Source organism: Callospermophilus lateralis, chromosome 18, assembly GCF_048772815.1.
Source record: "Callospermophilus lateralis isolate mCalLat2 chromosome 18, mCalLat2.hap1, whole genome shotgun sequence".
In the NCBI taxonomy this organism is placed as follows: Eukaryota; Metazoa; Chordata; class Mammalia; order Rodentia; family Sciuridae; genus Callospermophilus; species Callospermophilus lateralis.
In genome coordinates this window covers 63446340-63472742 of record NC_135322.1, presented here as the reverse complement: position 1 = coordinate 63472742, position 26403 = coordinate 63446340, and the positions used below count along the sequence as shown (strand labels likewise).

Genomic DNA, 26403 nt, shown 5'->3' with positions numbered 1-26403 from the left:
CCTGCGGTGGCTAATGACCGTGCCCCTCCAGCAGACGGGGCCAGCATTAATCTGACCATACACACACGCTAATCAGCTGTGGCCGTGGCACCCAGCTCAATTCAAATTGATTTACGGAGGCTGGGAATGGATACAAATGTGATTAAAGGGCTTTTATTTTACATAGGTTCTCCATAAAATGATTTAAGTCAATTGCCCTGCAGGCCCGGCACCATCACTGCCCACAGCCTGGCCTCTGCTGATGGACACGGAGCTCTGAGCCAGGGTGGTGGCAGGGACGCTCCCTGCCCAGCCCAGGAACCCACTGGGGTGGCCACCAGGCACCTCAGGGAGGCAGCATGAGCCCGGGGCTGAGGCCTAGGAGCACTTGTCACTGTGGTGACAGCCTGAGGGGCTCTTCCACCCGCCAGCCCCCCCTGACGCCCTGCCCTGGGGCCACCCTCTCAACCTGGCCTGGTGGCGGGCAGGGATGGACGTCTCTGCAGACAGCCTGCCCGCCACCCCGTGGCTCCTTCCCCACACAGGAGACCAAGGCCCAGGGTGTGCGCCAGGTGGCACAGTCAGGCAGCCCTGTCTGGGTGCGGAGCCGAGCCTCCTGGTCCTGGGCCACCTGCCCTGGGCGAGCGCTTCAAGGCTGCTGCTGATCTGCAGCACTGTCCCCATCTGTGACCACAACGCAGGCCCCGGGAACCTGCAGCTCACGGGAGACTCCGCCACAGGCACTAAGGCAGCACCAGCCTACAGCCCCCAGGGCGCCCCGACTTTTCCAGTCCACCACGGCAAACAAGGGCCAGTGGGCAGGGCAGGGGGACAACAGAGACCCTGCCAGCCAGGTCTGAAGGCCAGAAGACGGAAGCCAGGTGTGGGCAGAGCCATGTCCCCCCGGGAATCCCAGGAGGTCCTCTGGTCCATTTCATGGCTTCACAGGGCCTTCCCCTCTCCGCCCCCTCAGACCCAGGCCCACCCTGCGCCAGGGTGACCGCAGCTGGATACTTCAGCAAAGGCCTGTTTCCAAACAAGGTGACACTGTGCAGCTTCTGGTAGGTGTGAAATTTAGGGGGACACTCCTCACCCAGGACAAAGAGGCCCGAGCCACAGCCCTGTGCAGGTCTGAGCTCTTTACAGGAGGCGCAGCTGCTTAGGAACTTAGCTTACGGGGACGTGGGGCCGCACGCCTGGGTCACACTGCAGGCCACACTCCCTGGAGAGGTGACGTGGGGGCTTCTGCAGCCTGTCCCCTGTGATGTCCAGACAGATGCTGCTGAACATGGCCACTTGGTTCCCGGGCAGGCACCTTCCATGGCAGGACGAGTCTGCAGTGACCCCCAGGCATGAGAGCCACCCAGGCACCAAGAACAGTGACAGCCCGGCTGGAAAGCCCAAGAGGCAGGGTCTGGGCTGGTGGGAGGCAGAGCGCTGCCCGGCGGGGGCTGTGCTTCCGGGGAGACCACTGGCCACTGGTCATTGGCTGGCATTCTGGGTCCAAAGGGTATCTAGCTCACATCAAGGACGGCCAAAAATTCCATTCCCTCGTCACCTGGGACCCCGTGGCTGGTGACGAGCACGCGGCCAGGGCAGATGCAGGGCCCTCTCTGTCCCCACCCACGAGTTCTCCTCTGCGACACCGTGGGCCTGTTTTTCCTTGTGAATTTTGTACCATGGGAAAGAAATCAATGAAAACCCACAGGCACCCGAGGCTGCCCGCCTCCCGCACACGCTTCCCCCTGGGGCTGCTACAGTGGGTCTTCCACTCACCTCTCTTCCCCTCCCTGACCAGATGTGCACGCTGTCCAGCCCCAACTGGGCTCCAAGAGGTCACCTGCCCCCAGTCCCCTTCCCTGGGCCGAGCGGCCCTTACTTAATTCTCTGGTCTCCTTGGACTGCACTTGGGTACCCCAGACCCTCCTCCAGGTCTTCCACACTCTGACCTCTGTTGCCTGCCTAGAAAACTCCTAAGCATCCCTCAAAACCCAAGTCCAACTTCACGGTGCCCGGAAAGCTCCTAGGGCATCCGCCCATCCTCCTATCCCCTGCTGTGGGCTGCTTTGTAACCAAGTCACTTAAGTCCTGGGGTCTGCACACAAGGGGGGGGGGCAAGCCAGAGCCCTCCCCCAGCTAGACCCTGCGATTCCTAGAGCTGAGCTGTGCCCAAGCCCTCAGGCCTCAGCTGCACCAGTAGCAAAGGGCTAAAAACAGGGCCAGGTCCCCTCCTCCCTGCACACCGTGGGCACGCGTGGAAGCACACAGTAGGCGCTCGGTAAGTGCAGAGGCAGAGGAGGTGAAAGGCCCTGTAGGACAACGAGGTGGGCACCAGGACGAGGGCCCGGGAAGGTGGTGGATGGCCATGTCCCCTCCTCCGCCCTCCAGCTACGGGTGTGCCAGGTCACACCAACTCCTCTGCAAGGTCACAGTGACCCTGGTCTCTTGACTCATGAGCCACTCATGGCCATCCCCAGCTGCCCGTGACTGTCTGGGGGAGCCCCTACGGCTGGTCAGTCGCCACCTGGTGTTTGTGGCCACGGCTCTGCAGAAAGCCAAGGTGACACAGGAGGATGGGCCTTGAGGACAAAGTGACAAGTCCACTCTGAGGGCCCTCGACAGGGCTAGAAACCACAGTGGGGGGCACCTGGCTCCAGAGGGCAAGTCACCTAAGGTCACGCGGGGTCTGCCATGGCCCCTCCCCTGCCTGCCCCAAGGCCACCGTCCCCAGGGAGCAGGGACCTGAAGGTCCCTATCCTTCCCGTACCTGGCCCTGAGCCGGTCCCCCTTCTGTCCTGGGGCCCTCTGGCTGCACCGTGAGCTGAGGCCAGCCTGCAGGGACAGCGAGGCCAGCCCTGCTCTGCCCGCACCCAGAGCGGCGCCTTGGCTTCCTCAGCAGCCCAGGGAGAGCGGGAGGTGCGTCCAGGCTGCCGGGACCCCGCCGGGACCAGCACGCGTCCAGCAGGCCAGCCGCCCAGGCGCAAGCGACGGCTCGGCCAGCCTCCTCGGGCCTCCCTCATGAGGTGCCGAAACAGCTGTGTGGGGTGGCATGGGGTGTGGGCGCCAGGGGCTGTCACTCTGGCTCGGCAGGGCCCCTTCCAGGGCGAGGAGGGCGCTGCAGGAGGTGAGGTGGCGCCCACTCGCCGCCGTGGGGCCTGCCTGTGCTGCTCCTTGTCTCTTCCCAGTGGACAAACAGCCCATCTGCCAGGGCAGGGGCAGCATCCGGCCCTCCCAGTCTCCTGCCCACGCCCCTCCCACGTGGCAGATGGCATGTCCTGGGTGCCCACATGGAGCAGACACCAAACAGGAATCAAGGTGCAGGCTCACGTTAAAGAGGGCACAGGGCTGGGCACGGCACCCGGGTGGGGACTCGTGGAAACCCGGACCTTGCCCTCGCCCTGGGGCAACGCTCAGCAGCTGAACCTGTCCCCCTCGCAGACCAGGTGGCAGAGGCCCGATGCCACCCACTGCCAGGGCGGCTCCTAAAACAGCTCATGGGCAGCGGGCAGTGGGCAGCTGGGCAGGGAAGAGTGGGACAGCCGGGGCGGGCACCAGCGGGCACTTCTGGATGTGGGCCCCAGGGAGGAGCCCGGCCTGGGGCAGGGGAGGGGTGGGGCTGGCCGAGGACTCCACACCTGGGCCACGTGCAGCAGCCACGGAGCCGCGGGAGGCGGGCAGAGAGGCACAGCCACGGCCACGAGAACCTGGGATTCCAGATGGAGGAGGGCGCCTCCCACCTCCCAGCGCCACCCCTGCCCTGGCCATGTCCCTCCAGGGCCGCCCGGCATGGTGGACAGCATGACCCCCATGACGCTGGGGACGTGGGGAGGACTCGGGGTCTCTTGTGTGAACCGAGCGCAGAGCAGCGTGCAGGGTGCGAAGGTGAGTGTGAGCGTGGGGGTGTGATGTGAGTGTGCGGGTGGGGGGGGCGGGCAGAGGCTGCGACCTGGGGCCTTGGGAGGCGAGAGCAGCAGTACCGGGACCCACTACGGGGACGGCTGGGCAGGGGCTGGGGCGGGAAGGGCTGTCCCCAGGAGGGTGGCAGCGGCTCCCCAGGAGCAGGCGGCCCAATTACAGGAACAATTACGGGCACACCGACGCACAGCCAGAGCCGGGCGCCCGCCTCGCAGAGACAAGCGCCCGGCGGGCTGTGCGCAGCTTTAATCCGGGAGGCTCTGAGTGTTAATGGCGCAAGCCGGCTCATTAGCTGCAATCCATCTGTCCTTAATGCGGCGGTGGCGGGGCCTGCGGGATGAAGGATGCCCTCCCAAGAACGGTGGCGGCGGGCGGGCAGTCGCCGCGGGCACAGCCTGAGGAGGGGCCCACTCCCTCCTTCCCTGCTCAGAAAGAGGAGATCAAGACAGGGGCGCGGTGGGGAGGGGCAGGGGCTCTCACCTCCTGGGCAACAGCCTCTGACAGAAGGCTGGGCTGGCCCTGGCTCAGCCTGCTGTGTGACTGGGACAAGCTGCTCTCCCTCTCTGGGCCTGTGAAGCCGTCTGGGAAACGCAGAGGCAGGAATGAGGTCTTTTAGGGCATGGGAAGGGGCCCAGGCCGGGCTGACTCTCCACCTCCCTGGGACGTTCCAGGTGGCTTCCCGACAACCGTGCATCCTGCCTTTCTTTATCTGTGGTGTGGAAGTGGCCCTCCCACCCCATGTGGATGGAGGGTGAGCTGGGGAGCGAGGCCTCCACCTGCCCAGGCGGTGAGAGCCACGCCCCATCCTGCTGTCACCGCAGGAACCAAAGGCCCTGACCTGGGAGGCTGCTGGAGGGTGGCCGAGAGCCGGCAGGGGGGCCAGGGTCCTGGGGCAGCGCCGGCCCTGGGCGGGCAGCTCAGCTGGAGGTGGCTCCAGGTGGCTTGGGAGGCTACTGAGCCTCTGAGCCTGTTTCCCCCTGTCGCAACACAGAGCTGCCAGCCCCTCTGGGCTTGGGGACACAGCTGACCTGCTGGGGCCGACTCTCCTTGGCAGGTCCCCAGGCCCCTGTGGTCTGGGCCACATCTGCACCCTCACCATCTACCTGCCCTCCACACTGGCCGGCTGTTTTGTCTCTGGAGGGACGACGACATCAACTGATTCTCTAACCAGTGACCAGGGCGGGGTGGCTCTGTGGCTGGACGCCCGCCCACACCTCCTGCCCTCAGTTGGATCCCCAGAGCTGCCAAAATAAAGCATGTTAATTTTAAAAACCAATGTTTGCCTGGAAGGAACCTGCCAATCACCGGCAGAAGTGGAAATCTGGGGTCTCAGCCCAAATGCTACTGTCCCCAGGGGACAGCAGTGTGCGGGATGGACACCTGGCTGAGGGCCCCCCAGCGCTGCCCCAGCTGGAGGACCTTAACAACGGGAGAGCCACAGCTGGGCTCTGCTGAGGGACAGCCTCCTGCTCAGCCCAAAGGCCCCACAAGCTGCACAAAACCACAGGCTCCAGAGGTCCCTCTGCAGAGCCTCTGGCCTTCCAGGGCGAAGCCCAACAACCCTGAAGGGGCTCTGGGAGTGGCCTCCTGCAGGCAACAGCACCGGCCCACCCAGCCCAGAACGCACCAGCCCCAGCCAGGCCCTTTCACCCCTGGCCTCAGTTTCCCCATCTGAAACCTGGGCGCACACCCTGACCTGGAGGTCTGAGGGGTCCTGGCAGCACGGAGCAGCGCCCACTGTGAGTGAAGGCCCAGAGGCCGGGAGGACTGCAGCGGAGGGCGTAGGCGGAGGGCTGCCGTCTCCGACATTCTTCAATTATTCAAGCAACAATCGCACCCTTATTTAAAGTCTAGTCTTGCATCCGCCGCACCCGGCAGCGAGCACCAGGGCCTGCTGGTGATCCACGCGGGGAGCGCTCCCTCTCGCAAAGTCAATTAATTAAGCAAACACTTTGCCAGCAAGTTCTCAGGTGTGCAGCCGGGAGGCCCCTGGTCTCGGCCCGCCGCCTCGGAGACACTCGATCCGCAGGGCTGCGGCCGGCGGCCTGCGTCAGCTGGTGAGGGGCAGGGCGGACAGGCCCACGGGCGGGGAACGGAGGCACCGAGGGGACGAGTCTCCCAGGCCGCCACCGCACCCTTGTCCTGGCGCCCCAGACCTTTCCTGTCCAAGCGTCACAGAGGCCCTGCCAAGCGACGGAGGGGTGGCTGCGCAGGTCTTAGAAAGTCAGGGGTCAAGTCCAGGCCACCTGCCGTCCTCTCCCGGGCTGAGCCCTTTGCAGCCCCTGTGTGGCCGCCGTCCAGCAGTACAGGCCCCTCTCTCCCTGGCAGGACTGAGCACCCGGAGGGAGCATGGCCCGTGGGCAGGTTCCGGCCACCACTGGGGCCCGTGGCCTCTGCCGAGCAGCAGCAACAACCTGCCTGAGGCCCCCAGGCTATTCAGCTCCTGGAGCCCCGCGTGAGCAGGACGAGGAGGAGGACAGTTGGCCAGAGCAGGTCTGCCGCAGGCGAGGACAGGACTCCAGAGACTAAAGGACTCAGGCCAGGCCAGGCCGGGAGGGCGTGGTCAGGGAAGGACTCTAGGTACCGGGGCCCGGGCCTTAAGAAGGGCCAGGCTGGCCCTCAGAGGCAGCTGTGCACAGTGGACTTCAATTCCTTGGCCAGGTCCCTTAGAGTTTAACTGCCCTTTTCTGCTCCTTCCCTTCCTGAAAACTCCCGCATGCTGGCCAAGCTACTCGGAGGCCGAGGCAGGAGGATTCCAAGTTCCAGGCCAGCCTGGTGACTCGGCAAGGCCCTGCCTCAAAGCAAAAATAAATTCCCAAAGGTCTAGGAATGCAGGTCAGTCACAGGGCATCCCTGGGTACCCAGTCCCCCCACACACACTCCTATTCACCCCTCAGAGCCTTCTCAAGCGTTGCACCTTTCTGCCCCCACAAGTTCCTGGGTCTGATACAAGCCCCTCCCATCACACAACCCACACTAACTGAGCACATACTTATCTCGGCCAACTTTTCAAAAAGGTGGGCAAGCCACTTCCCAGACAAGGATGCGGAGGCACATGGTGGTGGGGCTGCTCTGGCGGTCAAGGCCAGGGCCTGGACCTGGAGCTGGGCATCTGGCTCTGTCCACAGCAGCCTTGGGGAGGGGCTCAGGGAGAGGGGGAGGTTTGGCTGGGTCAGGGACAGCTGGTGTCAGGAGCGGCTGGAACTGCAGGCTGCAGCCCAGAGAGGGAGCAAGGCAGGGAGGTCCCAGGAGGGGTGACAGAGACCTGCAGCTCCGCAGGCCCCGCCCCTGGGTTCCCACCAGGGCTCTCAGCCCGGAGCCCAGCTGCTCCCAGAGACGATGATTCCAGGAGAATGGTCGGCAGGGCCCCGCCCTCAAGCCAAAACTTCCAGGGGGTGCTGGGCTGGGGCTGAGGTGGGCCCCCAGCACCCCACGGAGCTGGCCACCCAATCTTGCCCCCACTGTTCCCAGGGACGTGTGGGCGTTGCCGACAGGAAGAGGCTCCCACAAACGAGCCCCAGCTGAGGCCCAGGCCCACAGCGTGGTAAATAATCCCCTTGGTGCGATCACAGGCTGCAGGGCAGACGTCGGGCTCTCCTGGGCCACGCTGGACCCACAGGCTCTGGCACACCTGCTGGCCCCGCCCCGCCTGGCCCTGGGGGCTGCTGATGGGCAGCTCCCAGGTAGATTCAAGCTTTGGCAAGAGCAGAGGCCTGTCTACACGGGGCCTCCCTGCAGGGCCAAGAAGAGGTGTGGGCAGCAGGGACAGCGGAGGGGTCCATTAATCCATCGGCCAGTGTCACTGTCCATGGGCCACATCAGTGGTGCCAGGGAGGACAAGGGGTCATCCTGACTGAACAGGGAGATAAGCTGGACGCGTCTGGAGAACAGGGCTGGCTGGAGGTCAGGTCTAGCCGGCTGAGGGCTGGGGGCTGGGCACTCAAAGAACCTGCCCTTTGGGATGGGCACAGGGACTGGGGCGAATGCTGCCCTGGCCCCCGGGGCCCTGGAGGCTGGGCTTCAGGCCCTGGGCAGTGTAGGGAAGGGAGGGCACAGCAGGCACTGCCTCCCGCCTGGCCCAGGCGGCAGCACCAGCCCTCAGGTGAGTCTCGGGAAATGCAGCGAGAGAGAAATGAAGTGTGACTCCTGCCCTGACTGGCACAGCCCTGCACGCACAGCCCAGGGTCCCCACCGCCTCCCTCCCTGCACCTCCAGCTGTTCCCCTCGGACTCCAGGAACAGCAGCTGCCCGTGTGGCAAGGTGAGGAGGAGGGGGGGGCTGGAGGCTGTTAGGGAAGAGGCCAGAGGATCAGAGGCCCATGGGGCCAGCTGACAGGGTGGAGGCGCGGCTCCTCTTTCCCCTGGGAAATCCCAAACGCACCTCCTTCCCCGCTTCTCTGCCTGGCCCCGGCCTGGACCCGGGCAGTAGCCAACTCTCTGGTCTCCCCGCTCCTGCCCAGCCCCCTGTTCCGGCCTCCACTTGGCAGCAGGGGCTCCTCAGCTCAGAACCTCCTCGTGGTCCTGCCCGACTCCCGCGGGGCCATGCCAGCGAGCTCCTCCTGCCCCGGCTCTCCCGGACCTTCTGGAACACGGCGGCCAGGCTGCCCCGTCTCAGCGGTGTCTGCCAGCAGCCCCTCCCCAGTCAGCCCAACAGCTCCGGAAGTCATTGCTCAGAGCCCCCCGCTGTCCCCATCACGGGCTGAAGGGTGCCCCTCAGAGGCTTGTCCCCCTCCCTCCCAAGCCTGCAGACGTGACCTCATTTGGAAAGTGCATCTGAGGTTAAGCGTCCTGCGTGAGGTCCTCCTGATCACCCGGGTGAGCCCTGCGTCCCAGGCCGCGGATCCCACACACCCGGAGCCCTGGACACGGGTCACCCCTTCCCGTCCACCCTGGCCTGCAAACACCCCTCACTGCAGACAGCGCCACAGTCCCCAGGACTTCTGCTGTCATGGCTTACGGCCTGGAACACCCAGGCCCGCAGGGCAGCCACGTGCCTCTTCACCTGACTTTGGACTCTAGCGCTGGCACCGACCTTCCTCAGCCCCAGGAGGACGCACCGACCTCCAGGCACCTCTGCCTCCTGCCCCGGAGGCTTCCTCCCCCAGGTTCTCCAGGGAAGGCCAAGCCTAGGAAGACAGGTGGACGTGGCCTTGGGGGCACCTGGGAGAGCCTGACCTATGTGGAGGCAGCAGGACTCCGGAGGACTTGGTGACATGTGGCTGGGCAGTGGCCCTGCTGCACACCAGCCTTGAAAAGAAGGGAAATTTCCAGAAATTCTTCTGCCAGGGACAGAGGAGCTGTTCCCTGGAGCCAGGCCTCACCAGGCCCCAAGGTTGCCCGAAGCCTCAGGATGGGTCCCTAAGCAGGTGCCATTGCAAGGACCCGAGCCACTGCTTTGGCTTTGGCCCACGTCTGACCCAGAGGGTGTGCCGCAGGGAGGCTGACTGGGTCCTGCCCAGGCGTCCACGAAAGGCCCTTGGCCATGGCCCAGCTGGCAGGGTCTCCCGCCTGGTGACAGGTGAGGGAGGCTGAGCAGTTCTGGGCCTGTGTGGGGTATCCACCGGTGCCAGGGGTCCTGGGGGCCATGTTCCACAGCTCCCCAGCAGGTGGGCCTGGGTGGACCCCTGAGCCACTTGCTCCTTTTCCATGGGCCCCCCACAGTGTTGTTGGCCAGACCTGGGCCTGCTGCCCCGTGAAGCTGACTATGGATGGGTGACCTCGCTGGCATTAATGACGTCGGGAGCTGTTGGTGCCGTGAGGGGTCGGGCAGGGCTCGAGGGGCAACACGGGAATGGAGACCAATGCGAAGGGAAGGCCCTGTGCGCAAATCTCCTCACCCAACAGCCTGCTCCCCCAGCACCCCTTCCTGCCAGCGTCGAGCTTGGCACCCAGGGGCAGAGAGGGTCCCACCCAGGACCACGGGGACACTGCCACCCGCCCCCACGCAGGTCAGGCTCTTGCTGAGGGAGTGTCCACCTGTCTGCCCAGAACCTGGGAGCGGCAGCCCCTAGGGAGGGAGGCAGAGATGCAGAGGTTGGTGCTGAGCTCACAGACCACAGCTGGGGCCTACGGTGAGCAGGACACGTTCTCACGGCCTGGGGGCCAGGACTCCAGGAGGGGAGACCACCCTCCTCCCAGGCCCTAGGGATTCCTGGTGCCCCACGGCTGCGGCTGCTGTGCTCCAGTCCTGCCAGGCCTCACGTGGCTCTGAACGCCTGTCACTGTGGTGACACCTGTGTGGCCTCATCCTGACCTTCCGCTGCCCAGGCCTGCATGGGCAAGGCCTGGTGCTCGGGTGCCTGGACCCCAGATCCTGGCGCTGTGGGGGAGGGACTCCTGCCACGTGCTCATCCTCCACCAGGCGGCCCCAGCGGAAGATCCCGTTGGCAAGGGAAGGTGGCAGCGAGCAGGGTGGGTGACCAGGGTGTGGAGAGCTTGCGTGCAGGGACTCTGGGCACGGAGACAGAGACCCACGGAGGCCCTGGAGGAGAGGCCTGGTGAGGCCTGCAGCCTCCAGGAGCTGGCAGAGGAGGGACCGGCCTCCCTGGAGTCCGGCCCTGCACCACTCGGATTTGGGGCTTCCGTCCTACTGCGCTGCAAAGAATGCGCTCTCCCCTCGGAAGCCGCGGGTTTGGGTTACTCGGTCACAGCAGCCACAGGAACTTGCCTCGGCTGCCTGTTCGTCCTGCCACAAGTGCCCGGGGAAGGAGCTTAACGGGAGAAAGGTTCACTTTGAGTTGGGAGTTTGAGATCACGGCCTGCAACCCCGCTGCCTTGGGCCGGGGTCGGGGAGCTCCTCAGGCTGCACAGAGACAGCTGCTCAGGTGGGAAGCAGGGAGCGGGGACGGAGGGACCCGGGACGGCCCCCTTCCAGTGGGTCACCTGCAAACTGAGATGCGCAGTGACCCACTTCTTCTAACTGGCCCCACCTCCTACAGTCACCAGCTCCCAATAATGCCACCAGATACCGACCCTTGATGGACTGAGCCCAATCCTTCCGTCATGTTGCCACCACGGCCGCCGCCCTGCAGGGTGGCAGGCAGAGGCTGCTCCTACCAGGTGCTGGGTGCCCACAGCTGGGACAAGGTGGCCCTTGGCCCTGGAGGAGGCACGAGAGCTGGGGTGCTGAGGACCAGCCCCTCACTCCGTCGCTGGGGTGTTACCAGACGTCCGTCTACGGGTGACGGAGCCGAGCTAGAGAGCCCAGGGCGGGCAGAGGGCACAGCCAGGCCCTCCGACGGGCCACGGAGCTGCCCACGAGGGCACGCCGGCTGGCAGCAGGATCCCCGCGGCCCCCCTCCTCACAGCGCCCGGCTCCGCGGGCTGTGCCTGCCAGATGGCAGCGCCGCGTGTCAGGAGATAACCACTATTAAAAATTCACTGGGTCTTATTTTATCTTTTTTTTTTTTTTCCCTGAGGTTCCATGTGGGCTCTCTGCTCCCTCCTAAGGACACTAGCAAGCTGCCACATCGCACCACTAAGTGTCCTTGATTAGAAGGAACCCCGACTGGGTCGCCAGGGTCTCACTGGGCGGGTGGGGAGGTCCAGGGCCTCCCCGGGGGCACCGCACTTCCTGCCAGCCCACAGGTCCCTGGGGAGGCAGTGCCGCTTGGCCACCTGCATGGGACCCCAGCCGTGTCAGATGCGGGCACCGCTGTGGCCAGCCGAGGGCTCTAGGTCAAGCGGTGGGGGTGGGGCACGGGCACCTCGAAGCATCCCGGGCCCTGGGGGCCGCAGGGCACAGGGCATGGAGGTCGGGGTGAGAGCCTGGCACCATAGGACAGGTCAGAGCCTCAGGGCGAGCCTCAGGGGCCAGCTGCCCTGCAGTGTCCAGGCCCTGCAGACCCAACCTCCCGCTGGCCTCAGTGTCCATTGCGGCACACGGTCACAGAGGGTCATGTGACACAGCTGGCCCACAGGACTGTGTCTCTGAAGGGGTGACCGCTCCTCAGGGGGCTGAGGAAGGCTGATTGCCCACTGCTCCCCGGGCCCTTGCAAATTGGTCAAGGGTGCAGCTGTGCCCATGCCCCAGGGCCCCACTGGGCAAGGCCACCGCTGGGCTGGCTCAAGCTGCCACCCCCTAGCAGGGGCGGGAGGGGCTAAGGGCTGGACACACGCAGGGCTCCTGCAGAGGACAGACACGTCTCAGGACTGGAAGGAACTGCCCTCGCCATCACCAGGGGTCCCAGCGAGCAGAGTCTGGGCACCTCTGCCTGGCCAAGGCTCTGACAGTGAGGGCCCTGGCCCTCTCCACCTGCCTGCCGCCCCAGGGAGTCCTGTCTACAGGCCGGTGGCCACCCAGACGGCTGCTGGGCAGGGAGCGGGGCTTGGGCGCGCATCGCAGTTTGCAGAGTCTCCTTCCAGCCACAGGAGCCGGTTCCTCCACGGGCAGGTAGCAGGATGCAGCCCCCAAAGCCAGGTCTGCATTCTCAGTGGCCCCAGAGTCCCCAGGGGGACATTAGATGGTATTTTATATCATGACATATTTAAAAAATATGTAAGGATAGAAGCTAAAGCAGTACCCAGGGTCAGCAAGTGACCACAAGGTCGCTTAAGACTTCTTCCATCTCTGCAGCGCTGCGGACTGACCTCACGGCCTGGCAGGGCTCTCCGGCCCAGCCGCAGCCCAGCCCTTTCTACTCTGAGGTCAGGTCTCACTAAGTCGCCCAGACTGGCCTAGAGCTCCTGGTCCCCCTGCGCAGACCTCCCTGGGCCGGGGTCCCCAGAGCCACTCTGGCAATAGCAGGAGCTCCCTCAGGCCCTGGAGTTGGACAGGGAGTGCAGGCCAGCCCCCTGGGACTCTGGGACAGCTGCTCCCTGCCGCCCAGCATCTGGCCACACCCTGCTCGCCTCCCTGCTCCATTGTCACATGGCCTCCTCCTCTGTGTCTGTCTGCTCCTCTTTTGTCCCTTACAAGGGCGTCCGTCATTGGATTTGGGGCCCATCCTAATGCAGGACGATTTCCTCTCAAGAACTAATTACATCTGCAAAGGCCTTGTATGCAAATTAGGTCACACCCTGAGGTTCCTGGGGAAGTCTGGGTGGCACTGCTCAGCTCGGTGCAGATGGCCTGCATGTCACCGTGTGTGTACCAGTGGACACTGGCTGTGGAGACGGAGGGTGTCAACCCCTGTCTGACTGTGCCATGGCAGGTGGGGGTGGCCTCCCCTCACGGCTCCCCAAGGTGGAGCTGGAGGATCCCCCACAGGCTCAGAGGTCAGCCCCTCCTGGGGTCGGAGGCCGAGGCCCCAGGAGGGAATGTCTTAGCCACAGTTCTGAGTCCCCCTGGTGCAGGGACCCCATGGGGACCTCTGTCAGGGCTCTGAGGGGCTGCTGGCCCTTGGGAGGTGGCCAGGGGTCACTCCAGAAACACAGCAAGGACAGGTGGGGGAGGGCCCCAACCCCAGGTCCCTGCTCAGGGCAGAGGGGTCGCCAAGGGGGTCGCCCAGCGCCACAGCCTGCTAACCCCCCGCCTGCACACCAGTCCGCGAACCAGCCGCCCAGAACTGGGCCTCCGAAACACACCGTGGGCCGCATCCCCTCCTCCATCCAGAGGTGGCCCTTCGGTCCCTCCCCTGGAACCTGGGCCTGCGGCAAAGAGGGACAGGCTGTGACACAAGCCTCTGCTGGTCTCTGGGGATCCTCCTGCTGAGAGCCTGCAGCCCCGGAGATGTCCAGCTGAGGACCCGGGGGGCAGCCCGCGGTCAAGCCCCCACTGCAGCCCAGATCCAAGAATCTACAAGAGGACCCACCGGTGCCCGTCCCGCGGCCTGAGCACCCCAAGAGGGAACCGCCAGCTGCACCCCGACTCCTGGGCAACAGGACGCGCTGTTCTCAACAGTGTTGGGTCACCAGAAACAGCGCTGACCGATTTTATTTTATTTTTTAATAGTGCAGGGGACAGACCCAGCCTCATCCCATCTTCATTCTCTCTGTTTTGAGGCTGAAGCTGGACCAGAACTTGCCACCCTCCTGCCTCCACCTCCCGAGTGGCTGGGTGACAGGCAGGCACCACCCTCCACCAGCAGGTGCTGACTTTCCTGCTTTATAGATGAGGAGACTGTGGCACAGAGACGTTAAAGTCTTACCCAAGGACACACAGCCGGTAAGGCAGGTCCAGGACGTGAACCCCAGCTGCCTGGATCCAGACCAGTGCTCCCGCTCCCTGAGTGGAGGGGACCCCGGTGCCCACACTAACTGATCAAGGCCAGTGCTGAGACCAGGACCTGACAACCACATGCCCCACTCAGCACTGTTTTTCTCTTGGAGTTGCAGACGGACACAAGGCCTTTATTTTACTTATCTTCGTGCGGTGCTGAGGATCGAACCCAGGGCCTCACACACGCTAGGCAAGCGCTCTGCCCCTGAGCCCAGCCCAGCCCTTAGTTCTACTTCTTGCGAAGCCTCTTCCTTCCTATTGGAGGGTCTCTGGAGGTTTTTTTCCTTATAAATCTGGAAGTGGTTTTTATGATTTATTTACTGGAAAACAAAAGCAGAAACTAGAAACTCCATCTTTGTCACTACTCCCGAGCCTTTGTCACCTGGGCACCTGCAGAGCTTACAAATGCCATCCCACCACTAGAGCTGCCAAGCCCCCGAGCCCCATGAGCTCAGCTGCCACTGTGCATCAATGGGGCCCTGAGGACACGGAAGCTCACGGGGCACAGCCTGGCCTGGCCCGAGCCTGGTGGCTAATAGCAAGGGGCAGCGGGGCCCAGATAGCCCTGACAGCTCTCTGAGGGTTCACCTGCTTTGGGGAGGCGAGCCAGCCATGCCTGTGCGTCAGCCCTTCATCTCAACAGTGAGAGCTCCTGCTGGCTGAAGCCTGGCCCCCTACAGAACAGGTCAGCTGCAGGCAGTGGGGCCACCTTGACCAGCTCTGGGGGTGACCCATCTCAGTTCTTCCAGCAGCTGACCATGTGATCTGCCCAAAGGGCCCTGGGCTCACATTCCCGCAGCAGGCTGCCGCCATGGAGCTGGGAACCCGCCCTCCCAGCCCCAGGAAAGGCCCGCACTTATGGGGCTGGGTCTATACTGCTGGCGATAGACCCTCCACCCGGGCGACTTGGACCCGATTTCAAGGCACCCCAGAGCACGCAGACGGGCTGTGAACGTGATTCTGACCATCAGCACGGCTCGGCGCCTGCTGAGTACCGAGGAATGGAACCAAACAGCCCATTCACCTGACAAGCCTCATCGGGCACCTACAGCACACTCAGTTGCTCAGGAGATTCTGAGAGGAAAACAGAAAGGATCTTCCCGTGGGGAAGTGCACAGGCTCCTTCGAGAGCAGCCCAACAGGCGGGAGGACAGAGAGGCAGGAGGGAAGACCTGCCTGGGGGCGGGGGGGGGGGGGGAGGGGGGTGCCTGGAGGGCTTCCCAGAGGGGCGGCTTTCAGACCAGGCCTGGAGGGGCAGAGTGCGTGGGGAAGGGTGGGGATCTCTAGGAAAACAGAGCAACTGATAGGGTGTCTTTATTCTTGGGGGGCAAGACAGCACCCCATGCCACAGTGGGAGAATGTGGTGCAGAGAGGCCAGATCACTAGGATGTCACCATGTGGCTCGTCCCTGTCACATTGCATGCTTCCCTCACCCCTACCGCACCAAGCAGCAGGGACAGCCAGGTAAGGCAGGCACAGGTGAGACCCAGCGGGCTGCAGAGCTGGGGGCTTCTCACCTGCTGCTCTGTCCTACGGCCATGAGGGGCTTCCTACATGTTGGGTGGCAGAGTGAGCCCACCCTCTGGAGCTGAAGCAAGAGATGACCTGGGGCTCTGTGCACTTCCTACTCTCCCTTTGCAGCTCTCTGGCTGTGCACCCTGAGCTGTGAGCCGGAGCTTGTGCCCAGGAGCAACCGCAGGTGGAGGACGGACGTGCCTGTGTGGGGACCCTGACCCTGGCCACCCAGTACTTCCCAGCAGGGCGTCTGAAGCACATGCTCTTCCCTGCCTGCTAGCTGGGCTTCAGAAACAAAGTGAGGGACAGCCAGCTCCGCACCTGGACCTGGGAGTCGGTGGCCAAGGGGAAGCAACAGAATTAACAGCCACACGCAGCCAGCCAGGCTCGCGGTCTGCCTGGCAGATGGTGGCACACACCTGAGCAGACCCAGGCTCTGAGCGCTCTGTGAGACGCTCTGTGAGCAGGCACTCACACAGCCAGGCCTCGCCAGCCTCGGGGTCTGCCAAGGCTGCCTCCACCAGCCAGGCACCAGGGAAGGACGATCAGAGGGAGCCAGGCGGGGGAGGCAAGGATCAAAGGCTGAAATAAGAGGGGCGTTTCCAGGTTCACTGCTTCAAAGGGAAAGGCGTCCTGCGTCTGGGCTGCGCCCCACTCTGGCCCCAGGGGAGCACCGGCAGCCGCCTAAGCCGGCATCTGATGGATGGGATTTGTTTTAAGCTCTTTCTACCAGAGGACTCTAAGCAGGGACTGTGCCTGACCTCTCCAAACGACACCCGCCCCCCACCAGTCCTCAAAAGGCAAAAAGCTTTAAAAGCCGCAGTTCAAACACGCATTGAGGTGCACCGCCAGCCACCAGGGAGGCCAGGCAGGGCAGGTGGGTGGGCTGGGGGCTGGAGGGCCACCCCCGGCCCCACTCCAGCCCACCTGGAAGAAAGACTAGCAGGTGAGGCACCTGGAGGTCAGGATGCTGGTCTTTCATGGGAGGAGACCTCCTGAGGTCATCCTGCCCCTAAGCCACCCTGCAGGGACCATCCTTACCCGCTCCACCAGTCCCTTCCTCCCCTGGTCTTGTAGCACTGCCACAGGGGGCTTCAGAGTGCTGCTAACCTCTGAGGCCTGCTGCAGGACCCATGCCAGGAGGAAGTCTCCCACCCAGGGACCTGGGACAGGCCTGAGGTCCTGGGGCAGCTGGGGTGGGGAACAGCTTAGGCCACAGACCCGCCCAGGTTCCCACCCACCCAGGTGAGAGGGAAGACGCCCCTGGGCATGCATTTTGCCTCCTGGACTCAATCCCCTGGTTGCCCAGCACAGGGGCCCTGCCAGGGCTGACCTCCCCACCTGGGGCTGCTCAGCAGCCAGGATAATGCAGCGCCTTGGACAGCAGCCAGACCGGTGCAAGCCGGCCACCCGCCCTGCACACAATCTGGAGGTGACTCTCCACTATTCTTGCCGGGGCCTAGACGTGCCACAGGGGCGGCCAGACCGCGGGCAGATGGAGCTTCTCCACTTAAAAATAAATCGATGGCTGCTTTTCTGAGTTGACAGGATGAGGAGGCTCGATTGGTGGCGCGCTGGAGAACACGTGCCTGGCCTGAAGGACGGCGATCGGGCGGGTGGGGGCCGGCCGGTGAGCGCGGGGTCAGGCCTGGCGGGGAGGGCGGCGCGACCCGGAAAGTGCCACGGGGCCCTCCCCTCTCCCTCCGCGGCGGGCGCCGGGCACTTACTGAGATCCTGGAGCAGGGACGACCAGGTCTTCATGCCGAGCATGCTGCGCCGCCCCCGCCCGGGCCGCGGGACGGGGGACTCTAGAAGGGGCTTCCGGGCATAGCCCGCGGCACCGTGGGAATCACCGCTCGGCGGGGGCGTCCGAGCTGTCACGCCCCTCCCACCCGTTCGCGGCGGGAGCTGGGAACCTGGGAGGGGCCAGGGGACCCGAGGGGGTCACGGGACGGCCGAGGGTGTCCCCGGGGGCCCAGAGACCGCGGGCTGTGGAACCCCGGGACTCTTCGGGGGTCACGGAGCAGCCGGGTGTCCCTGCGCGCCGCGCGCCGTGCGCCCCGCCCGCCTGCTGCGCGGAGCCGGGGAGGGGCCGGGCCGGGGGCGCCGCCGCCTCTCACGCCGCCCGCGCCCCGCGCCCGCCGCTTCACGCCCCAGCGGCCGAGGCTGCGCCGCCGCCTCGCAGCGACCATTTCATTCCCTCCCCGCTCGGCGGGGGCGGCGCGCTCCTCCCCCCGCCGCCCGCCCGCGCTCCCGGGCAGCCCCGCTGCCTGCACTTGATAGCGCGCTTGTCAAGACTGCTGAGTTGTCCCTGACCTCTCCCCCGCCGCTGCTAATTAAGGCTCCGCCGTGACAGTTCAAGTGCCGAGCATCAAGTTTGCAGAACCAAAGCCTCTAATTGGGGCCGCTTTTCATTTCTCCATCCCAGGGGCTGGGGCTCCCCAGACCTGGGCACTGGCGCATTTTTCTTTTGTATTTTCCATCAGGGAGGAGAAGGCGGGGGACAGGCGCCAGGAGAGGAGGGCGGGCAAGCAACCAAAGGCTGAGGGTGGAGGGGATTCTGGAGTGGGGGGACTGGCCTGCCCCCACCAGCCAGCCAGCCACTGGCCACCCCTCTGGCAGCCCACCTGGCATGGCCCCTGAGGTCTCTGAGCTCCCTGGATGAGGCCAGTGGGGAGCTGGGCCCAGGCCCTGGGGCGACAGGGGGGTGCCCTGCCCCTCCCCAGAGGCTCAGCAGACCTGGCAGGGAGGGGCAGCCCCCCCGCAGCCCTGCACTGGGCCCGGGTGTGTGGGGTGGTGACAGTGCCAGCCGCCCTGCAGAGCGCAGTGCATGGGGGGGGGTGGAGGGGGTGGGGGGTGGGGGAGGGGCCTTCCCGCGGGAGGTGCGCTCAGCCTCAGGCCGAGGCTCAGGGCTCCCAGCCTCTCCTTTCCAGATAAGTGCTGGCGAGCGTCAGCTCTTAGCAACTCTCAAGCTGCCTTTCTTCACCGCCCACTAAATCAAGCCGGAGGAGAGGAGGGAGGGGCAGAGCGGCTGTTCCCCAGAGCTACAGTGGGGCGCAGGGCATCAATAAGGTCACAGGGTGGGGGTGCCCCTCCGGGAGCCTCCTGCTTCTGGTAGCTGGGGATCCTAAGCCTCCTGCTGCAGGGAGCACGGCCTGAGAATTCCAGGTCATTCTAATGAAGTGGGAGACTTCCCTTTGCTGTTACCCAGGTGCTGCTTGAGGTGAGTCCCGCTGGAGAAACAGCCTGGTACAGCAGAGGTCTGTCCCAGACACTGCAGCACATTAGAACCACCTGGTCCCTGTTGGTGCCTGGCTGACGCCCAGACCCACGGCATCACTCTGAGAAGGTACCAGGCCTCAGTACCCTCGAATGCCCCAGGGGTCCCCGTGTGCAGCCAGGGCAGGCAGAGACCCTTTTGGGGCACGCTGGGTCTCTCCAAGGGCAGGGTGTGCTTCTGCACCCCAGGATGTATGTGCTACCAAGGTCTACAGACATTTTTTTTTGGGGGGGGGGAGGTGCTACGGGCATCCAGTGGTGGAGGTCAGGGGTTGGCTGAATGTCCTACAAGATAAGGTCACCCCTTACAAGAAGGAATCAGCCACACCCCAATGTCACTAGTCCTGAGGCTGAGAAATCCACAGAGCCAACCCCATGCCAAGCTAGGGCCCTTGGGAAAGTCTTCCCCCAGCCAACTCCCAGCTGGCCCTGAGGCAGGTGTGGGATAGGTCTCCAGTCTCTGTGGCCAGCGGGGACTGCTCCCGAGAATCCCTTCCTGGGCTGAGCCAGTGTCTCAGCTTTCCCTACAGGGCCAGGGCCTCCTCTGTCACTAGACCTCAGGAACTAGCTCGCAGCCTGTTTGCATGGTCCCTGCGTTGGAGCCCAGGGTTCTGGGATGTCCCTCTGCGTGTCCACATCTCCTTCATATCCTCACCCATGTTTCCGCTTCCCCAAGACGATGCCAGCCCTGGCTGTGGGAGATCACTGCTGGCTTCTGCCCAGCTTGGAGCCACCACAGCCCCCAGTTCCTCAGACCCCTATCAAGTCCAGCTGCCCGTTTTCTGCGGGTCACTTGCTTTTGAAGCAGCCCTGGGCTTCACATGACCCATCTTGCATCTGCCCAGGGCCCTCAGCCCCAGCTCCAGCAGATGCCAAGGACAGCTGGGCTTCCAAAGTCCATCAGTCCAGCATCCTTCCCACAAGGGCAAGGCATGGTGCCACCCCACTGGACCTCAGGCCAGCCCTCCACAGGCTGTGAGAGTCTCCAGGGTGGGCCTGGCCTCCCCAGGACACTCCCATGTGCACCCAGGGTGGGAATGCTGCTGTAGGAACCGGGACACCAGGTCTCCCAGGCCAGCCTGCTGACCTGAGCCCAGCTGACCTTCAGGATGGAGCTGCAGAAGGAGCACACCTTATCTGCGCAAGGGCTCCTGGGGCCCTCTGACCACCCATCAGGAGGAGAGTGTCCCAGGGCACTGTGGGCTCTGGGACCTGGTGAGAACTCCTCCAGAAGCTACTGGGTGGAGCACAGCTGAGCCGGCAGTGTAGACACAACCTGCTGGGCCCTCAGCTCACTGAGCTCCAGGAGCTGGCTGGCTTCCCCGAGGGGCAGATGCTGTCCCCTCTGCACATTGCAAGGGCAGGGGAAGCGAGGAAGGGAGGCACAGTCCTCACAGCGGCTGGCTCCAGCCTCATGCAGCAGGGCCTTGGTATCCTCATTCAAGTGAGGGCACACTCAGCTGAGTGGCTTCTCGGCACATTCTGCCCCTCAGTGTGAGCCACAGACCCCACCCAGGCCCCGTTGCAAAGGGAACTTGGGCACCTGGGGTCTCTCCAGGGTGAAAGAGGCGCCAGGTGGTGTGTGCTTCCAGTCCCCAGCAGCCAACCAGGAACCAACAGCAGAGCTTCAGGTGCAGTTGTTAAGTTACTCACTGCCAAGAGCACCTGGATGGATCGCGGCTGCACCCCATTGTCAAGCACCAGCCCAGGGGACCTTCTGCCTGGAGGAAGAGGTACCTCTAATCTGCTCTGTGCCTCCCTCTCTCCGGGATGGCTTGACCGGGCACACCTGTAATCTTGACTACTTAGGAAGCTGAGGCAGGAGGATCACAAGTTCAAGGCCAGTCTGGGCAACTTAGCAAGTCCTTGTCACAAAATAAAGAAAGGAGCTAGGCACGGTGGTGCACACCTGTAATCCCAGAGATGTGGGAGGCGGACGCAGGAGGATCCTAAATTCGAGACCAGCTTGGCAACTTAGTGAGGCCCTGTCTCATAATAAAAAGGGCTGGGGTGTAACTCAGCGGTGCAGCTCCCGGTGCAATCCCCAGTACCAAAAAGAAAGAAAGTGCTGGGCTATGGCTCAGGGGCGGAGCAGCCATGAGTTCAATCCCCAGTACTGCGAAATTTAGAAATAAACAAACAAGTGATCTGCACACAGGCCCGGCAGGGGCTGCTGGTGGCTCTGCCTGTGTCAACTCCTGGCAGTGCCACACTGTGCTAGGGAGTGGCTCCGAGAGCACAGCTTATCCAAGCTCTGAGGAAGGAAGCAGACCCTGACCCAGGAAGGAGTAAAGGACACCACCTGCTGGTACCAGCTGGAGACTGGACACAGGGAGGCGGGGGTGGGGGAGTGGGGCGCAGAGGCAGGTGCCTGTTGACCTCTGCCTGCCTCCTGCCCAGAGCCGCCTTGTCTCCAGACAGCCCCCAAATAAGTCGGGCTGCGTCCTCAGGCCTGGGAACAAGTAGCAGGCCCAGCAATGACAAGGACTCCAAGGGAGGGGATGGGCACCCAGTCCCCAGGGCACCATGACTTCGCCTTTCTCCCGCACAGGGCTGTGGACGGGGCTGCAGGGCTCTCTGCCCGTGTTTCTCCCACAGCAGGTTTGGGTGAAGGTGAGAGTGTAACCAGTTCCCGGGGTGCTGCTGCCCTGGTCCTGGGAACTGCTGCTTTGGCAGGTAGCGCCTGGCAACTGCGAAGCCCCGCCTCGGGCCTGGCACCCAGCAGGCCTCACAAGGAGCGTCCCTCTGGGCTGCCCACCCTGTGCATCGGGGTGTCTTGGCATCAGAGGCACAGCCCATCCCCGCGCTGCCCCTTCCACACCCCCTGCCAGGGGCGGTGCCTGCTCCCTGTCCCAGCTGCTCCCAGCTCCAGCCACCTGGCTCCCTCCCAGCACAGCACCCCCCAGGCCAATGCCCAAGGAGTCTTTGCCCCCCCCCTCCTGACTGAGGAGCTGCACCTGGGGGGGGGGGGAAGACCCGTCTCCTCCCACCCGTCCTTGCCCCTGCCCCTGAGGCCTGGCACTCTGGGTGCAGCTGCAGCAGGACTCTGGGCTGCAGAGTGGACGGGGCTGTGGGGAGCCAGGACCCGGGCAGAGGGTGCCCTGTGCCTCCGTCCCTCCAGGTGCAGGACGGGTCAGTAGTAGCGGCCTGTGTTCTGGGCTGAGAGGAGGCGGCCTGCAGAGAAGGTTGGTAGGGATGGGCACCTGGCTCAGCCCGGCAGCCCCAGCCCTGGGTCACATTCTTCAGGGTGGCTCCCAGTGTCTGTCCCCTGCCCAGCCTTGCCGAGCCTGTGGGTGGGGCAGAATCTCCCCCAGTCTCACTCTGGGGCCTGGGGCCTGGGGAGGCCATGTCGAGGCTGTGTGTGGACTGGGGTCTCGGGGAGCCCCCGAACCTCGCCCTACTCCCGCAGGCTGGGAGCTCTGTGTGGTCAGGTCCTGGGGCCAAGACATTCTGTCACCTCGAGGGAGACAGAGAGGCCTGCTGTGCTGACCCCACAGGGCAGGAGAGAAACCCAAGAGGACCTGTGTCCTCTCTCAGGTCAGGGGCCACCACATTCCTGGGATTCGTGGCTTTCCAGCTCTGGAGAGGCGCCCGCCCGCCCTCTGCGCCCACCCTGCTTCCCCGCCGCCCGGGCCTGACCTTTCCAGATAAGCTCTGGCAGGGCCTCTGCCCTCAGCCCCTCCTCCGTTCTTATCTGGCCGTCTGCCACTCTCCAGGGCCTCCAGGGCCAGCCTGCTGCCCTTTCCCTTGGGGTCAGGGAGAAGCAGGGGGGCAGGGGCTGCAGTCACTTCCGCCATGTCCTGGGCAGGCAGCAGCCTCGATGCCCACTCCCGAGGCCCATTCATCACAAGTCGCCCAGTCCCTCGGCAGAGCTGCTGGGAAGCCTCGGTCAGCTTTTCTCCCTGGGCCTCGTGACTCTGTGGGGAGGGCCTGTTCTGTTCCCGCTGTGACCAGCGCCTCCCACGGTCCCCATCCCTGGCAGTGGAGGGGTGGTCTGGGCACAGGGGGGTCTCCTTCCAGGACTGGGGTCCAGTGCCCCCCTCCCTACAGGCCTCTGGGACACCACACCTACCCCCAGGGCTCAGAGTGACCTTTACCTACGTGTAGCTCTTCCAACGTCTCCAGGGCCACAGATACCCAGGCAGCAGGAGAAGGACCCCCTCCCCCCCCGGGTGCTAGGACCCCCCTCCCCCCCCCGGGTGCTAGGACCCCCCTCCCCTCCCCGGGTGCTAGGACCCCCTCCCCTCCCCGGGTGCTAGGACCCCCTCCCCTCCCCGGGTGCTAGGACCCCCTCCCCTCCCCGGGTGCTAGGACCCCCTCCCCTCCCCGGGTGCTAGGACCCCCTCCCCTCCCCGGGTGCTAGGACCACCCTCCCCTCCCCGGGTGCTAGGACCACCCCCCCCTCCCCGGGTGCTAGGACCACCCCCCCCTCCCCGGGTGCTAGGACCACCCCCCCCTCCCCGGGTGCTAGGACCCCCCCCTCCCCGGGTGCTAGGACCTCCCCCTCCCCGGGTGCTAGGACCCCCTCCCCCTCCCCGGGTGCTAGGACCACCCCTCCCCTCCCCGGGTGCTAGGACCACCCCTCCCCTCCCCGGGTGCTAGGACCACCCCTCCCCCTCCCCGGGTGCTAGGACCACCCCTCCCCTCCCCGGGTGCTAGGACCACCCCTCCCCCTCCCCGGGTGCTAGGACCCCCTCCCTCCCCGGGTGCTAGGACCACCCCTCCCCCTCCCCGGGTGCTAGGACCCCCTCCCCCCCCCGGGTGCTAGGACCCCCTCCCTCCCCGGGTGCTAGGACCCCCCCCTCCCCGGGTGCTAGGACCTGGTGCCCACAGTAGCGATGCCCGCGTGGGCGTGAGAGGGCAGCAGCTCAGCTGGGAACACGAGGTGTGGAAGTCCCCAGCAGACGGCCTGGTGGAGGGCAGAGGGCAGGGCTCTGCAGGCTCCACCCAGGGGCCCGTCCGTCCCTCAGGCCCACCCTGCAGACCTGCCCTGCCACCGCCCCGGGTCCCCAGGATCCCAGAGCTCCGCAGGTCTCTCAGAGTGGGCAGGAAAACGCGGCCAGCCAAGGCCCGACAGCAGACGCCGCCCCTGCACAGCTGTACCTAGAGACAGCCCTGGCCCTCGGGGATGTGCCACCAGGAGAGGACTGAGCCCTGGCCACCTCCATTCACAGGTGAGGATGGACGGAACCTCGCCCACCTCGAGAGCCCAGCTGACTTCCTCCCTGGACACGGTCGGTCGGTCAGTGAAACGGGATGCGGCTCTGCCTCCTCACCAGGGGCGGGGGACGTGAGGCCATCCCAGGGCAGGGCCTGACTCCTGGGGAGGCCGCCAGCCCCTCCTGGCACAGATCAGAGCGGAGGGGAATGTGCACAGGCAGGTGGCTGCCAGCACAGGAACCCGTCACGTGTCCCCCACGCTTGTCAAAAATGGAGACCAAACTCCCCAACGGGGGAGTCTCACCGCGCCTGCAGGAGGTGGCTGGCAGACAGTGGGTTCCTGAGCCTGTGCCTGACAGAGTCTGGCCCAGAGTCACATCCAGGACAAGAGAGGTCCCCGAAACAGGCAGAGCCCTGTGGACTGGCATTTCCTGGGTGGCCTCTATAACCCCGGCCCCCCACTGTGGGGTGGGGGCTGTGGACTCGCGCCCCAGCCCCAGCTGAGCACACGGTGCCACCTCAGTCAGGGTTCCAGCTCTGGACCTGCTCCTCACCCTAAAGAGGAGGACGAGGTTGTGCTTGGGACAAAGACCCCACGCCTCAGTGCTCACGGCGGCCAGCTCTGTGCCCAGCAGGCCCACGCACGTCCTGTCCCCCTGTCCCCTTGCCCATGGTACTCGTGTCTGCCTGGGAGCTGGTCGCAGGGCAGCTGCACAGACCTGGGCACCACAGACCCAGCCAGGGCATCTGGGTCCTCTGAAGAGGCATCGGGTACTGCGAAGGGTGGTCCCCCAAAAGGCGTGTCGGTGACCTGGCATGTGGCCTTACTTAGAAGTTGGGTCCTTGAAGAGGTGACTGGGTTAAGGACCCAGAGATGAGATCACCCAGGGCAGGGTGGGCACTGCCCCAAGAATGAGTGTCCTTAGCAGTGGCAGGAAGGAGAGGAGGCGGGCCGGGGGAAGGCCGCGTGACAGGCGAGAGCCACAGGATGCGTCTGCAGCCCAGGAGTGCCAGGGACGCGGGCGGCTGGGAGGCGGCCATGCACCCAGAGCTCCCCAGGGAGCCAGCCCCAGAACACCTGCATTCCAGACACAGCTGCGAGGGAACCAGCTTGCTGTCATTTGTCACGGAGCAGCACGCAGTGTCTGACCCTCGGGGCCACCCGGGACCCGCCCAGGCAGGCACAGCTGGCCAGGAGAGAACTGCCCTCCTGGGCCTCCCACCCAGCCTGCGAATGAGGTGTGAGGCGGGGAATGTCACCCTCGGATCCCCTCCCACTGAGGGAGGCCCCTCCACACAAGCCCACCGCAGCCCTCCCCGGCTGCCCACCTCAGCCTCTGCTCTGTGACCCACGGGCACCAAAGGACATGCTCCAGGGTGGGACCACGACTGGATCACGCAGCACCCGTGTCCGACGGGGTCCGGCTGGGCCTGCTAATGCTGCCCTGCAGATGTGCTGCACCTGGGGGCACTGCTGCCCACCCCCTAGCAGGAAGGCCCAGTGGGACCCTGCGCCTGCAGGGTGTGGTGGACACCGAGCACCTGACCCCAGCACAGGTCTCAGTCCACCCTGCGTGGCCTCAGGAAAGCCCGGCAGGAGGGAGGCACCAACTGTTTGCTAACGGAATAAACGGGGGCGAGACAACGCCCGCGTCTGCCCAGGAATGGCACACCCTGCCCAGCAGATGTCCCTCTGGGCAGAGTCTGCGAGTGTCCCCAGCCCAGGTCCTTCTGCGGGAGTCCTGCAGGAGGGGCCAGCTGGCCTGGGCTGGACTCCAGGAGGAAGCTTCCCCCAGCAGGAGGCGGCAACCAACCTGGGCTTCCGGAACAATCCGTTGCCTTCAGACCAGGGATCCAGGCACTTGGGGGGCTCTGAAAGACCCCAGCAGCCCGGCCACGGTCACAGGCCAACGAGCTGTTATTCTGCCCCCCAGGTGATTCCCACGCTGCCAGGACTGGGGCCTTGGGAAGAGAGAGGATGCAGACGCAGGGTGGCCCCAGCGTCCCCAGCTGACTGTGCCCCAGCTCTGGAAGTCGGCACCCTGCTGGCAGGGCGCCGGGTGCCACCAGGTCGGGGCCTGGCAGTCCCACTGCCTGCCCAGCTGCAGTCCCAGGCCCGTGCAGGCGGGGGCCACGGCTTCCCATCCCATCTGTTTCCTTTCAGGTGGCTTCGGGCCCAGGACCCCATGACGCATTTCTGGCCAGAGTCCAGCCGGAGCTGTGACGGGGGTGTCAATGGGGCCACTCCCTGCCTGGGCGCCTGGGCCTGGGGAGCAGAAGGGGAAAGGGCCCTCGTGGGCTGCTGATGGGAGCAGCCTGGCCGTGGGAGCCTGCGCTCAGTGTCCCCTCCTGAGCAGACTGTCCACCGGCAGAAAGGCACCTCGAAGGAACTGCCAA

General features: G+C 64.9%; 1 protein-coding gene across 5 annotated transcripts in view; it reads right to left on the bottom strand.

The window, feature by feature from the left end:
* The window catches only part of Gse1 (Gse1 coiled-coil protein), a 204452-nt gene that overhangs the window by 127609 nt on the left and 50440 nt on the right, over positions 1–26403 (bottom strand). For 3 of the 5 annotated variants that reach the window (XM_076839253.2, XM_077105908.1, XM_077105907.1), the window contains exon 1: positions 17295–17475. The exons of 1 other annotated variant lie outside the window; for it this stretch is intronic. In XM_076839253.2, the coding sequence (XP_076695368.1) occupies positions 17295–17337 (43 nt within the window). In that variant the 5' untranslated portion in view covers positions 17338–17475. Of the gene's footprint in view, positions 1–17294; positions 17478–26403 lie in introns of those variants that run through there. One more of the 5 variants, XM_077105909.1, reaches the window with a different exon arrangement.